General features: G+C 35.1%; 1 protein-coding gene across 4 annotated transcripts; it reads right to left on the minus strand.

The window, feature by feature from the left end:
- Window positions 1–2605: 2605 nt before the first annotated feature.
- On the minus strand, window positions 2606–17613 carry LOC110686853. 4 transcript variants are annotated; one of them, XM_021863449.1, is made up of 10 exons: window positions 17390–17613; window positions 17217–17242; window positions 15600–15664; window positions 10374–10497; window positions 6199–6440; window positions 5864–6076; window positions 5689–5781; window positions 5462–5566; window positions 4923–5361; window positions 2606–2778 (listed from the first exon to the last, which is right to left on the minus strand). In XM_021863449.1, exons 5-9 carry the CDS (start codon window positions 6292–6294, stop codon window positions 5095–5097), a joined length of 774 nt encoding a protein of 257 aa, XP_021719141.1. In that variant the 5' UTR covers window positions 6295–6440; window positions 10374–10497; window positions 15600–15664; window positions 17217–17242; window positions 17390–17613; the 3' UTR covers window positions 2606–2778; window positions 4923–5094. The 4 variants fall into 4 exon arrangements, with proteins under 4 accessions (XP_021719141.1, XP_021719143.1, XP_021719140.1 ...); XM_021863451.1 differs by having other exon boundaries at window positions 15600–15688; XM_021863448.1 differs by having other exon boundaries at window positions 17352–17613.
- Between the last annotated feature and the right edge of the window lie 1691 nt (window positions 17614–19304).

Below are 19304 nucleotides of genomic sequence, written 5' to 3' on the forward strand. Positions count from 1 at the left end.
GACGCCTCTCTTCAGGAGTCGGTACAGACGTGGATGCCATCTCAGAAGTACTCTCCCCACAGACGGCGCCAAAATGTTTCGGGTTTTCTGATGTCCTGCGGGAGAGTTACAATTCTGAGACTGGAACCGGACGCCTGTACCTGCAAAACAAACGGATGCTCCGGACGATTGGAGATCCGCCTCCGACGGTCAAGTTAGTACTTGATTAAGGAGTAATTAATGCGGAAATAAAAGTAATTGGGTCTCTCTAGGTGAGAGTGTTAAATGTGCGTAATCTCCCTTAATGAGGATTAATGGGCATATTTATATGCCTTGGGATGCGTGCCAGTACTAGGTTTAGGTTAAACCTAAGGCTGACTGGGCCTCCCACAATGATTGGGCCTTGTTGGCCGGTTTTCCCATTTGGCATGGGTGGACACGTGTCACATTGCAATTGGTCCAAGGAGGACGAATCTCTTGATGACACGTGGCAGGCTCCTATTGGCCTACATGAAGGACACGTGGCGAAAATCTAATATTCAATCTTTGAAGTAGCTTGACATAAGACCATAGCATATGCCTCTATTCCTTTGGGTTTGACTAGGACTTACCCCTATACTAGGAGTAGTTTTTGTTATAAGTTTTGTTTGATTGAATAAATTTTAGAATCCAGAGGCCTAGAATCCACCTTATGTCAAAATGGCGCCGTTGTCGGGGATGGCATGGTTATTTGTTATAGTTGATGAAGCTTTGCCATCTCACTTGAAAAATACAAAAAGATTTTGCTTCTTTTAGGCTACATTATTGGTCGTGCAATTAATATTTTCTGTTAGGATTTGTATGCGTAGGGCATGAGATCGAATTTTAATACCATTTAATTCGGAAATTAAGACAACGATAACAAAGATAAGGGTTGTTAATCATTCCTTAAGCTCAAATCCTTCAAGAGAGGAAGACCATCAAGAAGAAGAAGAACGACATAGCATGGGTGCTAATCCGAGAGTAGCATTGAATGAGTTAGGAACTTCGGGAGCCCATAAGTTTGAAGTGGAATTTCCCTCCCACAACACTAGAAAATGACTTTGAAAATATATCGACGATGATTACATTGATAGAAAAGCGTCAATTTAGTAGAGCCAAGCATGAGAGTCCCGTTAACCATCTTAAAAAATTTGAGAAGTATAGTAATACCATTAACGTTAATGGTGTTACTCAAGAGTTCACTCGACTAAAATTTTCCCTTTTCTCACATTTGATGTGCTCTAGAGTGGTTGGATAAAGAGGTGAAATCAAACTCTTTGAGGACATTGGATAAAATGATAAACATTTTCTATCTCGTTTCTATCGACAAAAGAAGACATCCGAAGCAAGGAAGCTCATTCAAAGCTTCAAGCAAAAGGGGAATGAGAGCTTATATGAGGCATGTGATTCCCACCTATCAAATCATCCAAATTTTCTATGAAGGTCTAAGCCCTCAAGGAAAATCTTTCTTAGATGTCGGTGCTAGAGGCCTTATCATGAACAAGACGGAAGAGGATGTGGTGGAAATAATTAAGGATGTATTAAGACACTACATGGATTGGCAAGAAGGTGAGAGAGATTCCAAAAGCAAAAGGGGTTCTACGGTGTATTCAATCGACCATCTCTATGCCATCAACAATTTGTTCTCACAAATTTCAAACTTGGGAAAGGAGATGACCTTGATCAAAATAAAGCTTGAGAGTGCTTTGTCACAAGCACCAATACTTCCCTCCCACGACAAGGGCAGAGGTACATCTTCTAACTCAACTCCTTCTTCTACTTTAAAAAATATTTCAAATGGTTGTTTGTTTTGTGATATATGTGGATCATATGATCATGATGCTTCTAATTGTCCATATGCTTTTGATAACTGTGATGATGTTGATAACAATGAATGTGAACAAGTGAAATTTGTTTTAAACCAAAACAATGGGCAAAGATTTGATGGATATAGTGGAACTTTAGAAATAGGAACTCTCACCAACAAGGGAAATTTGATAAATCACTACTACAAAAAGCGTGTTTTTTGGACGCTTTTTAGGCCTTTTTTCGACGCTAAAAAACGTCGAAAAATTATTTCTCGACGCTGCAAAAAAGCGTCCCAAAGCCATGAGTCGAAAATTTTACAGACACAAAAAAGCGTCGAGAATCTCGACGCTTTTTATTGTCCAAAGTAATATACGAAGCGTCGAAAATTACGTATTTCGCGCATTATCCCAAATGTATGTAGTTTTTTAGTGACGCTTTTTCTTGTCCACATAATCAAATTTAGCGACGCTTTTTGTTGTCTTGCGTTTATTCGTGTCAGCCTATGGTATGGCGGGAAAGTCTTTGAAATTTGAAAATGTGCAATTATGTAGACATTAAAAAGCGTCTAGATTTATTTTTTAAGCTTTTTTTTTTCTTTTATCAATTTATCATCATAAATACATTATAATTATTTAAATTTATCATAAATTAAATTAATTAATAACATTAAAATAAAAATAAACAAAAATTCTATATAACTAGATTAAAAAAAACAATAATTAATCAACAATAAAAAGAGTACGTAGTTAATTATCAAATTTAGAAAAGAAAACATCAACACAGTACAATCGATCAATAAAAAAAGGTCGCATATTATAGTATGTAGCTTGTCCCTAAATAAATACATCACTAATATAAGACTAAAAACCAAAATAGATAGATGATGGCCACATTGATCGATATTGTCGCTTGTTGATGCTCAAGTGTCCCAGCCTATTCTTTTGTTGCACCTACATTGCCTTTTCCAATCTTCAAAAAAAAAAATACAAAATATAAATTAGTCTAAATCATTTTTTACCAGAGCAACCACCATTACACATGAATAACTTGATCACAATCAGTTCATACTTCATATAGATATATGTACATCAGCTTTGTTTGAATTCGTCTCACTTTCATTTTACTTGTCTTATTTATTCATCCATCTTTTATGAGAAATTTTGTTTTTTTTTTTTTTTTTTTTTTTTTTTTGTAAAAATTAGAGCAAGTAAAATCATCAGACTTCAACAATCACATAACAAATTCAAAATGGGGGAGGTAACAACTCTAACAACAAAGACATTTTTATCCCCAAACTTCAGCCATAATAAAGCTCATAGTCAAATTGATGATAGCTAAAAGCAAACTAACAAAAGCAAACAGCAAAAACACTTAAGAACAACAAACAAGGCATTACTGATCAAGTATCAAGAAGTTTTAACTCGGTATTGCCTGGAAGCTGGAAAGCAGCAGCAACAGCTATGAATAAATTGATTTAACGAAGTCTGACCACGATGAATGTCCTTAAATCAACTTGTACCAAACCCGAGCACAATGGCCAAAAACAGAACACAATAACCAGAACAGAACAACACAGAAGATATCACAGCATGCTAAAAATTACAAACAACAAAACAATAACCAGAACAACACATAAAATATCACAGCATTTTTTTGTTTCAGTAAGTACACTAAGATGAGAGTTATCAAATTGCTCCTACGTTCATAGTGCAATGCAGGGATATACATTTTTTTTTTTTTTAAATGCAACTACTCTAATACATCCTCTGTTGCTGACTCGAACCCTGCGATTCTGATGTGTTACATGGCTCAAATTAGTTGTTTGTATGGCTATTTTAGTGAATGTATGTGCTGCTGTAAATATTAATCTGGTTTGTGTGGCTGTAGTCCCAAACAGATGCCAGGAAACGGGCAGAGCAAGATCTATTTGAGGTTAAGGTTCTGATCATTCCAAAGATGATATGGTTCATAGGAGGTACTATAATATTTAATATAAGCTATTGCGGAACAAGCTAATGTTTGCATCTTTACAACAAGGAAAAAAACAGCTGCCAAAGTAAAGCAAGCAAGAGCAACATTATATGTTTTTGTCAAGCAAAAACAAATGCAATCAAATCACGCATAATATGCGAAAACTCTAGAAAAAAAGCAGCTTGTGCTTTCTTTCATAACACATTATGCAAAATCATACATACATGTCATCATATGGCAGGAAACTTTTTCCAAGGTATAAACAACTATGCCAGGAAACTTGATTCAAGCAATAAAATTGAGTATTATTTATACAAATCATTGCAAGTATAAAATAAAATCATATGGCAGGGCCTTCAGGCCAGATTTTGGCTAACCAGAATCAGATTAGATGGTCATTAGTCATCTCAATTAAACATGGTAACAAGTAGTATTCCAAGTGAAAAGAATATCCAATGAAAAAAACTGAGTTTTCACCCCACCATTACTAATATCATTATTTTTCCTAATCTTATGATTGTAAATCCTCAAAGATGCATTGTAATTTTTATGCACTGCAAGTCTGTAAGCCATATACCAAAAATGGCAGGGTTCCTATCTATCAATAAAAACAGCTACTATAGCTTGAAGCCTTGAAGAGCACATCATTTTTTATTTTTTAATCGTATTCACATACTCTACTGGTCACTAACCCAGTAAACTACTCTACTGGCTACGCCTTTTCATATAGCACACTCAATAGTTGGTTTCCCTGATTCTAAACCAGAATCCTAAACAACAAAGACCAAATCAACACCATTCACTAAACTACATAGAGCTCTAAAACTAGCAACCAAAACAAACCAATATATGCATCTTTACATTCAGGAATCAACCAATTGCTGAAACATCCATTCCCTTAATCCCCTATCCCCCAAACGATTCTAACCCTCATGCAGAAATATCCAATTACCATAGTAAATGCAAAGGATCCCGCCTCAAAGCAAAGTAAGCAGTAGCATATTAGATTATATTAGGGGAGCAGGGGAGCAGGGCAGACAAGTAGTATAAAAGCAGCAGGGGAGCAGGACAAGCAGTAGCAGGGGAGCAGGGCACACACACACACATCACAAGCAAGCATTCACACAAGCTCTAAATGTTACCTGATGTTTTGCCTTTCCTAAGAATTCAGATGCTTTGTTTAGAAGACCTGGAGATGCATTCCCTTGACGAACTGGACCTACAATCTGAGAAAATTGTCCAACAAGCGCTTTAAGAAGAAGATTGTTGTGTCCGACCTCGTCTTTCAGCTTTTCATTTTCTTGAGATAGTGTATCATTTTTTTTTGTGCAAAGCATTCACTTCTTCTTTAACACTATCCATCACAATAGTCCTCTTTTGAACTTTTCCATAGCCTTCCTTCCTTAACACACCACGTACTCCGAAAATGTCCCCCTTTTTAACCCCTTGTCCGTAACCCACCGGATGATCGGGAATCTCATTGCCATACATAGTTTGCTGAAATGCTTCATCTTCGAGCTCTTGTTCAGACATCTTAGGGTGCACCATCCTCAACTCTTCAACCTTAGCTTTAACATCATCCTATAACAACATTTAGGAGTAATGTAAGACCACAAATAACACATAATCACACCACAAAATCTACACAAAATGATACAAGAAATCTGTCACAAAACCATACCACAAAATCTTGAGTGACTGTGTCAGGAAGAAATTTTCCGTCTTTACCCGCATGGGTTTTAATCCACAGTGCTAACAAGCTCATTTTTTTTCCATGTTCATCTTCCTATAAATAATAAGGCAAAACAAGCATTAAATATGTGTACAATAGTATATAACGCATATAACTTGGCTTTGCTCTTACTAACATCCTAAGTAAATATAAAATGACATATATATATTCCATACATAATCAGCTTGTTGGTTTGAAAAACTTAAAGAGCCAGATGTATGAATCTGATTTAGAGAAGCTCGTGCCTTTTTACCGCATTCTGACATAGTCTGCAATCATATTTTCAGTTTTTTTAGTTAGAGATTAAATAACGTTTAATAGAGTAAACAATAAGGTAAATATTGTCCTTACTTTCCCGTAATCCGAATCCCAATATTTTACCAACTTAACCCAGTTACTACTGGTAATTCCATGTGGCACATTATTACACATATCATCCAATTTCTTCTCTAGTGGCTTGTAATGAATCAGTTTCAGAGAATATTTGAACTGCCTCCAACATTTATTGGCACGCTTGAGAGCTTGGTTGTCATATTCCACACTAGGAGGAATCACAAAACGGTCCTTCAGTAAAAATAATTAGTTAAAAATATAAATTAGTAAGTAATCTATTAGAAGTAAGAGACCGGCTAAGTATGTGTGTTTAGGCAATGACAAGGGGATGTCTTAGGGATGATTATACCCACTCTTATGTCTTTAATTGTTTTCCCTTTAAAATGCTTGTCGATTGCTTTCCAATCTTTTTCCCCAACTGGACAATGTGACTCCATCTTCGCAATCATACTAATGAATTTAACCAAAATATGTCCACCCTTCCTAATTGGCTGGCATAAATCATTGAATTCGACATAGTACTGGACGTCGTTATTACTCCATACATCAATTGGCAGAATAATACCACTTACTAATGTAGAATTACCCTTGGCATCTAAATAAAATAACAAAATTAAGTTAAAAGAAATAATCAGTTTAAGTTGATTAGCAAACAACTTAAGTGGCAAGCAGCAAGTAATAGTAATATTATCAGTTATACCTCAAACCAAATAGATTAAGACTATTGCACCTTAAAGCAAACAATAAAACACAACTTATAAAGATATATTATTGAATCACAGAAATTGACCACATCTCTGAAAGCAAGGTGAAATGCCATATAAATCAGAAGTTCCAATGAGGTTTTAAAAATAAAAGGGTATAGAATCTGGTTAGTGGAGTTTAGAGTTTTTGTGCATGTTTTCTTCAGAAAGATTGCTTTGTTCCTCATGAAGTTATGATAACTGAGTGTGGTCTTAGGTCTTCATGCGAATAATAAGATCATAGTTATTTAAGAGAATTCAGGGAAAGAAGGCGCACAAAACAGGGGCAGCAAGAGTCAAAGGTGGCCAGAGACAATGTGCAACATGACAAAGTTATTTAAGAGAATTCATGGAAAGAAGGCAAGCTGCTCCAACAATGTCATTTGAAGGTTTTTCCATTCTTAGCTTAATTAGTCACATGTATCCTTCCAACCTCAATTCAATTAATCAAATACTCAAGCATTCTTGTAATCGTTCTTAAGTTACAATTCTCAGCCGCTTAATTTATAACAACATAGCCTCAAATCAGAGGAAAACTAATCCATGCTATCATCTCACTCAGGTGATCCTATTATATTAAAGCTTGGCATGCTAAGGCAGATCTGAAATTATAGCTTACTACCTTTTGTGAACTGAATTCTACGGGTCAACGAGTATTGATTAATATTTTGAGTTTCTACTTTAACTTCTACAATAGATTACTTTTCTCTAAGTTGTTTATCATGTCCATCATGCTTTATATCATGGTTTTAGGCTCAAATATAGAAGTAAAAGATGGAAGATAACATGTCAAGACAGCAAGCAGCAGGGGAGCAGTACAACATGCAGCAGGGGAGCAGTACAGCAAGAAGCAGGGGAGCACCAGACTTTTACCAAAAGATGCACCAGACTTTTCTAATTTCTACCATCTTCAATTTTTCATAAAGAAAAAACTTCAAAATTCTAAATAACTAAGCCTATTTATGTCTTTGAAATTAACTTCCCTTTTCACCCAATCATTAGAAATGAGAAATTGAAATTATAACTGTAGATTGTAAAACCTTTCACAGTATCACAGGTTAACAAAATCAGAAACTCTCAAGAAATCCAAAATTTTATCAATTTTTTTATTTATTTTTTTGACATAAGAAAAATCTGGGATTGGAAGGTTGAAGAAATTGCTATTAGTAGAATAAAATATTATAGATTTCACTACTTATAAAATTATCATCCAATAACAACAATTATACAGTACTATCATATACCAACAACAGCAACATTGCCATCAAAATTACAAAGTAGATAAAATCATAATTTTGGCCCTACAAATTTCATTCAAAGCTTCCTGTTTTAATACAGCAGTATAAATTAGCACCTCTTATTAAACCAGCAAATTGAAAAGAAAAATAAACATTAAACGAACTACACCCTTAAACACCCAATGAAATTAAAAAAATTGAGCAAATAAAATAGAGTAGAAGATTGTAAATTCAAAACATACATTCTGTCAAATCGAATTCTCTAAAAACAGAAACTTTATAAATCATAATGATGGGAAAAGGGTTTCATATTTTGTGGTGTTTGATATTTTGTGGAAATGGGAAAAGGGTTTCAGGAACTACTCAACAATTTCGACCGGAACCCAGTCATTAAGCGATCTATTTGAACCCGAAAAAATGGTGAACCCCCCCCCCCCCCCCAACAACAACAAGCAGCAGCAACAAGGCAGAAACACACCACAACAACAACAAGCAGCAGACAACTTTAATAAAAATATTTACCTATGGTTAGAACCTCCTCCTTGTCGTCAAAATCTATGTCTATGGGCCAATCCATAAGTGCTTTTGGTCGTAAAGACTTAGATTGTTTCGGGATCTTCTCTGATTCTTTCCCACTGTTTTGTCGATCTTGATTATTCTGTGGAGCTGTTACTGAAGTTTTAACAGCACCAGTCTCAAGGTTCTGAATTCCTCGTCTCACAGCTTGCTCGGGAGGTTTATGAGAAGTAGAAAGGGATTTCAATGATGAGTTTCACTACTAGAAAAGTGTCGTTTGGAAAAAATTCCTCGGAAACACCCTGTTTTCTGTCGGAAATAGGGTTTCCGACGGAATTCCGTCGAAACGTGTCGTCGGAAAACATTTCGTAGGAAAATGGCCTTTTCCGAAGAAATTTCCGTCGGAAACACATTTCCGACGAAATTTCCGACGGAAATCATGCATCGGAAGACAAATTGGGGCCCGAAAAAGTCCGTCGTAAATTTCCGACGGAAACCAAATCCGTCGGAAAATTCCGACGGAATTTCCGTCGGAAACTTCTACCAAAAAAAATAAAAAAAAAAAAACCCACCCCACCCCACACCACCACGTCCAACCCCCACTGCCACCCCACAAGCCAAAAATAAAAAAAAAAACCCACCCCACCCCCACACCACCACGCACCACCACGTCCAACCCCCACTGCCACCCCACAAGCCTTAAGCCAAACTCTAAGCCGCCACCACCACCTTAACCTATTTAACCCTAACCCACCTAACCCGAACTAACCCACCCAGCAGACCCACCACGACCCTAACCCAATAACCTAGATCCACCACCACCTTAACCCATTCAACCCTAACCCACCTAACCCGAACTAACCCACCCACCAGACCCACCACGACCCTAACCCAATAACCCAGATCTACCACCACCTTAACCCATTTAACCCTTACCCATTTAACTATAACCCACCTAACCCATAAAACCCACCACATCCAACCAAACCACCAGATCCGACCACCCACCTAACTCATAAAACGGACCAACCCACCTAACCCATAAAAACGAAACCACCACGGCACCAAGCCACCACAAAACCAAAAAAAAAAAAAGAAGACTCGAAAAAATACCTTATTTACTGAAATTGGCTTCGAATTCTTGAAATTTGGTTTTAATAGGCCAAATTCGATCATGAAAAGTCTAGATCTACACTTTTCATGGTCGAATTTGACCAAAGAAACCATTAATGCCGATTTTTGACCATAAAAACCCCAAGAAATAGAAGAGAAATAAGGAAAGAGAAGAAGAAGAAGAAGAAGAAGAAGAAGAAGAAGAAGAAGAAGAAGATGGAGGAGGAGAGAGGAAGAGAAGGAGCGGAGGAGAGAGAGAAACAGAGAAAGAGAAGAAGTGGAAGAGAGAGAAAAAGAAGAGCGGAAGAGAGAGAGGAGAAAGGAGGCGGATGAAAGAGAAGCTGGAGAGAGGAGGAGAAAACCCTAGAAGATTATAAAAGGCCGGGTTTTTTTAATATATAAAATCATATATTCCGACGGATTTTGATTCCGTCGGAAAATTAATTTTCCAACGGAATTTGCCGTCGGAAATTTCCGACGGATTTTAATTCCGTCGGAAATTAAATATTCCGACGGAAAATTCCTCCGGAAAGTGTATTTATACCGACAGATTTTTGTTCCGTCGTAAGTTTCCGACGGATTTCCGACAGAATGTTAAAATCCGTCGGAAATAAACAACGGAATAAAAATCCGTCGAAAATTCCGAAGTTTACGACGGAATTTCGTGTCCGTCGGAACAATTCCGTCGGAAATCAGCCTTTTTCTAGTAGTGTTTGGTCTACTTGATTGTGGAATATTAGGTGGGACTTTTGCTGGGTATTTATTATGATAACCTGATGTAGTTGCCTCTTTGACTGAACTCGATGTTGAACCAGGATGGTTTTTCCAAACGGATCCCAAACTATTAGGTGGTTGTTGGTCAGATTTTGTTGTGGTATTGGGTGGAGAAAAAGGTCCCCATTTGTCATCCTTAAGTACCTCAGTCTGTGGTGACTTAGTAGCTTGTTTTTTGGTGGGTTGTGAAACAACTTCAGTAGCATTTGACTTAGCTGTGGCAGCAAGCATTTCCCTTGCTCTCTTGCTTCGATAAGTCATCTTTTACCTGATAAAACCATAAGACAAGCTACATTAGTATGTCAAAAATGATCTTAAACCTTTAGCATTTTATATGATAACCTGATAAAACCATAAGACAAGCTACATTAGTATGTCAAAAATGAAATGGCAGAATTGGCAGAGAGCTAAGAACTTGCCACCAAGTGTAGCAAAAGCAGAAAGTAAGCAAACTCGATGTAAGAACGTGCCAATATTGAATCTGAGCACACTAACTAATCAACGTAGTAGTTATAAAAGCTAACATCTTCAATTAGATTAAACCAGACCACACTCATCTAAGATCCTTTTGTGAGACAACTACAAGTTTCCACTAAGAAAGCACGATATATATCAGTATGATACTAATGGCAAATTTAGCAATATGCATAAAAAATTATCATGAGATAAAATTTCATTAGTAAGATAAACTAGATACCAATATGTAGTAGTTAATTGCTAAATAATCAGAAGTGAAATTCATTATCACACCCAATAGAAACAACATGTACTGAAATATAATCACACACACACAAGTTCTGATGTTCAGAGATGCAATTTGGAATTGAATTCCAGAAATGATTTTCAGTTCTGAAGATCAGCTCTGCATTCACTTCTGAATTCAGTTCTAGATTCAGTTCTGAATTTAGATCTGATTTCAGATCTAAATTCAGTTCTAGATTTCAGTTCTGATTTCGGCTCTGAATTCAGTTCTGGTATTCAGATCTGATTTAAGTTCTTATTCGACCAATAAGAAACCAACACCATAATACAGCTTAGTACCATAAAAACAGAAATTAAGTTAATAAAATACAAACTTTGATGAATTAGAATAACTAAATGAAATATAAAAATACACACCCATCCAAATTTATGAACTCAAATCTATAATAAATTATAAAATTTGTAAACAAATTATTCAGGTATATCAAACAAGTCCCTAGGCTTAGTTTTCACAACATGACACCACCCTTTTTGTATCTCATCCTCAATATAAAAAACTTGTTTTGCTTGAGATGAGAAAACAAATGGAACATCACACAAAAATCGACCAGTGTGCATCAACTTTGAGAAATTGATACGAACACTTCCATTCGGATTTGTTTTGATACCCCTACGGATATCGACCCAATCAGAACGAAACAATACAACCTTATAAGAACCATAATAATCTAATTCCAAAATTTCTTTGAGTTTTCCATAATATTCGTGACCCTCTGCTGCCACCATGATTCCTGAATTCTGAGTTACTCGAAATCGCTCACGATCCACAATATCAAATTTGTAAACATTGATAATAACACTTTTCATCCTTTTCCCGCGGTTACTCAAGCCACCGGCTAAGGCTTTCTTAACTTTTCATCTACCGTGCTATCATCTAAATTATGGACCTATAATTCGAGAATAATAAAGTTAGAATTAGAAAGTTGTATAGTATGAAAATAAAAAGACCCTAAATGTAAAAGCATATGACCTGGCTTTGCAACCAATATGCAAATTCATCAATTATCCACTGATTTTCAATAGATTCATCAGCTTGACTTCCTCCAACGTCATTCTCTTGCCTCTTTAGTTTTAGGAACTCACTATCGAGATTGTAAATTTTATGTTAGTAACAAGTATATATTGGACGCTTTAACTACACACATAATGCTACTTACTTGAGCACCGGGGTTAGTTCATCAGAATGAAGTAAAACATAGCGATGAGCTTGCTTTAAACTTCTATCATCCAAACGGACATTTTCTTTCTTTCCAACAACGACCACCAGAGTTATACAAATAGTTGTCAATGTTTGATACACCATCCTCATTCCTTCTAGGTCTATTGAACATAGTCTCAACACTTTCTAAATATCTCGAACAAAATGCAATTCTCTCCCACAAAAGGTAAACTTCCGCTATAGATCCTTCCGGTTGCGCTTTATTGCTTACATGAGATTTTAAAAAGGCCAAGTACCTTGAATTATAGTAACGATTTTGTATGTGAATGTGAAAGAATAGGAAAAATTATTATATAAAAATAAATAATACAAATAATAATAATGATGATAATAATAATAATAATAATAATAATAATAATAATAATGATAATAATAATAATAATAATAATAATAATAATAATAATAAGTACCTTTCAACAAGATACATCCATCTATAGTGAACCGGTCCGCCTAGTCTGACCTCTTCCACTAAATGAATTAGTAGGTGAACCATGATTGTAAAAAATGTTGGTAAAAATTCTTTTTCAAACTTGCAAAGAGTCAACACGATCTTTGATTGAATGGTATCTAATTCTCTTGTATCTATAGCAGTTGAACATATCTTTTTAAAAAAGTCAGATAACTCCTCAAGCAAGTCAATAACTCTTGTGGCATTCGACGCCCTTAAAGCAACCGGGAGGATATCTTGCATGAGAATATGATGGTTGTGACTTTTCATATTAATAAGTTTCCGTTGCTTTAGATTCACACATCTTTGCAAATTAGATCCATATCAATCAGGAACTTTCATCTTTTTCAAGACTTTCAAAAATCGTTCTTTCTCCTCGTTAGACATGGTGTATGCAGCCGGCGGGATGTAACCTTGAGGGTTGATCCATAGATGAGGTTTTATATTCAAATTATTTAGGGATTCTCTGCCACTCTCATCATCCCTACTATTATCCATATCTAAAAGAGTTCCTAATAAAATATCGGACACATTATTTTCAATGTGCATAACATCTAAATTATGTCTAAGAGGATTATGCTCTCAATACTCTAATTCAAAAAATGTACTTTTCTTTTTCAAAGAATATGATCACCATCAGGATCGCAATCATCATCAAGTTCATTGGCAGCTCTTTTCTCTCTTTTTTTTTAGGAACTTTTTTTGTCTTCCCATATACATACTTTACCCCTTCTTGTTGCTTCAAAACTTCGGTCCCGCTGGTACGAATCGGAGCAATACCATATTCTTCTTTCCCATCAAACAAATTAGCTTGTGAACGATATGGGTGATCAATAGGCAACCATTTTCGATACCCAGTGTAGATAATTTTTCCACCAAATCTATCTGAATAAGTAGAATGAGTGCAAGAAGGACAAACTTTGTAGCCTTTCGTACTCCAACCTGACAGCATAGCATAAGCCGGAAAGTCATTAATAGTAGAGTGCAGGGCTGCTCGCAGTTTGAAATTGCTTCCACTATAAGAATCAAAAGCATCAACACCTTCCCACAATAATTTCAGTTCATGGATTAGTGGTTGCAAGTACACATCAATATCCATATCGGGACCAAATTTACCAGGAATAATTATAGAAAGAATAAAGGATGATGGTTTCATACAAAGCCATGGTGGTAAATTATAAGGAATGAGGACCACCGGCCATGTACTATAATTTGTGTTCATAAGAGGATATGGATTAAAACCATCACTCGCTAGGCCTAATCTAACACTGCGAGGATCAGCGGCAAACTCTGTATATTTTTCATCAAATTTTTTCCATGCCTCGCCATCAGCAGGGTGTCGTAGAATCTTATCATCCTTACGATTAAAGTGTCATCTCATGTCCTCTGCAGTTTTAGATGACATGTAAAGCCTCTTTAATCTAGGGATAAGGGGAAAGTACCGCATTACTTTAGCTGCCTCGCCTTTCTTACATGCTTCTTTTCCTTTTTCATTTACATCACCCTCCTTTCCTTTCACATTTTCCACCTTGATGTCTTGCATATATGACACTCACTTTTATTTGCGAATTCGCCCCAATATAACATGCAATCATTTGGACATGCATGGATTTTCTCATATCCTAACCCTAAATCATTTATTATCTTCATGCCTTCATAATAGGACGATGGAAAATCCTTAATAATGGGAAATGCGTCAATTAGAAGTTCAAGTAATTTATTAAATGACTCTGCAGACCAATGGACCATACACTTTAGGTGAAACAAATGCAATAGAAATGAAAGTTTCGAAAAAGTAGTACACCCCTCGTATATGCCTTTTTCAGAAGCTTCCATGAGATTTTTATACTTTGCATGTTCTTCATTTGAGAAAGTTGATTGATACTCATCATCTACCTCACGATAAATGGTAAACCCCTCATCCATGTCATATGAATTGTCATCCTCAATAGTTTGTTCATTAAATGATGGATCTTGAGTTTTGTCGGTTTGTTGTGTATTAAATCTAAAAGCTGCTCTTAGTAACCCGTCCATATCATCTCGACCTACTGCATTCACTTGATCATCACTTAGATCATAGGTCTTACTCCCTTCATCTTTACGATGAAATATTCAATTTCTATAGTTTTTATAAAAACCATAAAATAAAATATGCCCTCCAACTTCTTCTACAAAATTCGTTTTATTTAACTTGCACTTATTACATGGGAATTTAGTTTCCCATGTATTTGGTAAAAGAGTCTCTTTAGCAAGTTCCAAGAATTTCATGCAACCTTTAAAATAACCAGGATCACTTCTTGGTAAATCAATCCAACTAGTATCCATGTCTACAAAGAAGTATATAGTTAATTGCCAAACAAAAACAATGACAGTAAGTTATTCAAGCCTACAAACTTGTTGTGGGTGAAAGAAGAAAATTAGAAAGAAACATGCAACAACAAAAAAAAGTTTACAAATAGAGTATACAACACTATATTCATAACCACCGGCTTTAATAGAATATACAACATTAAACCCTTGATATACATATATGTTAAATAGAAAACAGGCACCAAGGCACCAATACAACAGCAGGTCCTGAGTATTAGGCAAGGGAATGAGTGAGAGCTCATAGGAAGGCAAAATGCAACAATTCTGAAATTCCTTAATACAATTGTCCACGGCCTTACATGTAGTGTCGTAGATAGTGAATAAAAAAAGGTAAGTCAAGGCATGCGGCTATTCAAATCCAACTAACTCACACACATCCATTTTGGTAATCTATCTTTGCTAGACATCAGTAGGAGTCTACTAGGACTGCATATATAGACTAAATATAAAATGTATAAAATTGAGACTTTTAGGATGATGTACAACTGCATTTTCACTGTCAATTACTCAACCATAACAAAATCAGACAAGATTATGGATATATCGATGTTTGATGCAATGAAAATCGTACCTTAATAAACTTTGGCTTGTCTAAAACCACAAGCGAAATGTAACTCTCAACCAGAAAATCTACAGCTGCAACAACATCAAAGGAAATATCTGTTTATAAAGAAAAATTTTAGCCTCGATCATGCTTCCCTCCAAACATCATAGAGTTGTTTAAACATAATGCAAATCATTTATGACAAGTTATTTAACAGTGTTCCACCTTAGAAGTAAGCTTTCTGCACATAAATTTCTGTTAATTATGTAAATTCATACATTGCTTACTTTTACCTCTAAGAGGCAATTGTCATCACCGAGCAATTGTCAATATTTCAAATTCTTGATCCAAAATAAGAGCTAAAAAAATTTAGGCAATGAAAGAGAACTAGGCTAGGGGAGGCAGTAGGCTATTGCTTCTAAGAGTAGAGCATGTGAAGACAGAATGCAATCATCAGCCACAAAATCACCATAGAAAAACAAGAAAACTCATATCAAAAACCCATAAAATTCATATCAAAAACCATATTTGATTTATCAAATTATTTAGAAATAGATGAAATAATAAATTGATAGTGATACTGAACGGAACCTAACTACTGCCAAAGAGAACAGTCAATAAATTTTAAAGCTATATTGATGAACCCAAACAGAATTGTTTAGCACTGGTGAATGGTGACTCCATAAGCCGCCATGACAAATTTATACCTTGTATAACATCATGCTTTATTATATTCATTGCCTTTGTATTTTGTGTCTTAGATGCTTGTTCTTCTAATTATTACTCCGTATTATTATTTTTTTTCCCTTTGAGGGTTTGCTGCTTGATAGGGTGTGGGCATGTGGCTTTCAGGTGTATAAATTGGACATTTGTGGATTTTAGTTTTAGCCCTCCATGTTGTTGAGCGTGCATGTTTTTACGGGTATTTATCTATCGAATTATTTACTTTTATTTCAATACTAATTACATAGTATTGTATTTATTATAACGTATAAGATGCAATTGTCAAGTCAAGAGTCTATAATATTGCTTGGGTTTATTATAAAGTGGCTCATGATCTTAAGTTGATTATTCTTCTTTTGTTTTTGATAAAATATGTTTATGTTGATTTGACTAAATTAACACTGTATAATTTCCCGTTTAGATTCAATAACAGAGTATTAAAATTTGTAAAACACATGGTAAACAGGTTGGCCTTGCTAAACAATCTAAAACCCATGGTTTATGTAGATTTAAACAGGGAGTATTCAAAAAACAAATGGTATTTGTGATTGACTTTTACTAAGGTTGGCCGTGCTAAACAATTGTTTGAAATTGTTGACCACGCTTGAAGCAATTGTTTGTTTTACAGGTATAATCTAGAACCCATAAAATTCAAAGCCTACAAACTAAAACCCATAAAATTCAAAGCCTACAAAATTCATATCAAAAACCAGAAAATTCAAAGCCTATAATAGTATTCATATAAAAAAACCCATAACATTCCAAACTAAAACCCTAAAACGCCATAAAAATCATAACAAAAACCAAAAAACAATTTGAAAAAAAAAACATGAAAACTTGGATTTAAAAAGAGAATTCACGAAAAAAAAAAAAAACAACATAAAAAGAAATTAAATTATCTTAGTAAGGGCAAAAAATTACCTCGCAAAAAGAGATTGATTCTTGTTCTTCATCACCAACGCAAAATCGAAGACATGCAAACAAATAATTCCCAATTTTAACAAAAATTTAAAGAATTGTGATATATTAGGTGCCAAAAACGATAGAGATACATACCTAGCAACAATATTGTTCAGCAAATTGTAAATTAATACCTCAAATTGATGAAACTGACGAGCCACAAAACCCCAAATTCCTTGAAATTTAGCAAGCCAAAACCCCGAAATTAACCCAGAAACTGATGAGCCACAAAACCCCTAAAATTTGAGATTTTGTCACTAATGAAAGTGATGATGGAGCGAGTCCAAGTTTAATTAGCTAGAGGAGAGCAGAAGAATAGATTGGCAGTTTAATTGAATTGGGAACCTATTACGACTGAGGGTGAAACACAAACCCGCTAATTATTTCATTAAAAAAATTCAAAATTGCAGGCAACCTTATGCACGTGAGTTTCTTGACGCTTTTAAGTGTCGAGAAAATTTCCGACTTCAAAAAGCGTCACAAAAAGACGGAACCAAAAATTATAGACTGACGCCCTTTCAACAGCGTCGAACCAATTGCGTCCAAAAATCACTCTTTTTGTAGTAGTGAATATAACCAAAATGGAGGTTATAGAAACCAAATATATAAAAATTTCCGAGACAACTATAATAATCAAGGCTATAATAGTCAAATTCAAGGTCAAGGGTACAAAAATTAAAGCCAAAATCAAGGCTATGGTAACCATCACCAAAACAATGGCAAAATCAAGGCCAGGGTAATTGGAGCAACCAAAATCGGGGTCATCATTTTCAAAACAACAACCAAAGGGGACCCCCACCCGGATTTTCTCCAAGAACTCAAGGCAATGGTGACAATTCTATGACAAACCTTCATCTTCAATGACTACTTTCGAAGTAATCATTGAGAACCAGACAGAAAATTTGAACACTTACATGTCGGTAAGTGACAAAAAGATCAATGAAATGATGACACACAATAAAATACTTGAGACACAAATCACCCAATTGGTAAACAATTTGAAGGTTGGGGTGTCCATAATTTGGATAAAAATCGAAGTCACATCCAATCCAAACCGAATTATCAATTTGGATCGGATCCAAACTTAAACTCGGATCGGATCGGATTGAGATTTATTGAAAATTCAGATTTTCCGATTGGATTGGATTGACCTTAGTCAGATCCAAATAAAACCGAAAACCGAAATTTATAATTAAGGGTTCATTTGGCATTACACTGGTAATCTGGTTTTTTGGTTTTTCGTTTTTCAAAATTACATGATATATTTCATAAAATGAATTAAAAAATAGTCAAACTTATTAAAACCATGATAAATTTGATAACATGCAACTAAAAAGTGGAAACACCTTTTCTTGTTTCCTGCTTTTGGTATTTTGATTTCAAAAATACAGAAAACCGAAAACAAAAAACGATGCTAAACAAGCCCTAAACGTGTATAATTTTTATTTTACTACTTGTTTTGAAAATTTAATTTGACTTGATGTTAAATAATTTATGTTAATCAAGACTATTTTCAAGATTTGTATTAATCATAAGTATTGGAGAATATGTTTTGTTATAGTTGCATTCTTATCTTTATATTATTGTACTAGTTTATTAGACGCTATTAATGACGTATTTTAATTCGGATTTTTGGATCAAATTTAAATAACAAAATTTTAATTCGGATTAGATTGGAAGAGTAATTCGGATCAGATCTGATTGAACAGCTGAAAACAAAATTATATTTCAGATCGGATTGAATTTGGCCTAAATCCAAACCGAAAACCGAATTGAAACCCCTACTTGAACGAGAGTGCTAGCATTACCTCTTTACCCTCTCAATGAGTTAATCCTACGAAACTAGTATATTTTATCACCACTAGGAGTGGTAAAGTGATTTAAGAGATTGTTTTTGGGAAGAGTGAGGAGGGTGAGAAGGTGAGTGATTCATGTGGGAAAAAAGATCTTGATGTGTCAAAGAAGGAGAGTATGAGGACGTGATCAAACCCAAACTTAGATACCCTAAAAAGTTCTTGAGAAACTAGATTGATGAGCAATTTGGGAGAT

The sequence above is a fragment of the Chenopodium quinoa genome, unplaced genomic scaffold (assembly GCF_001683475.1).
Source record: "Chenopodium quinoa cultivar QQ74 unplaced genomic scaffold, ASM168347v1, whole genome shotgun sequence".
Classification (NCBI taxonomy): domain Eukaryota; kingdom Viridiplantae; phylum Streptophyta; class Magnoliopsida; order Caryophyllales; family Amaranthaceae; genus Chenopodium; species Chenopodium quinoa.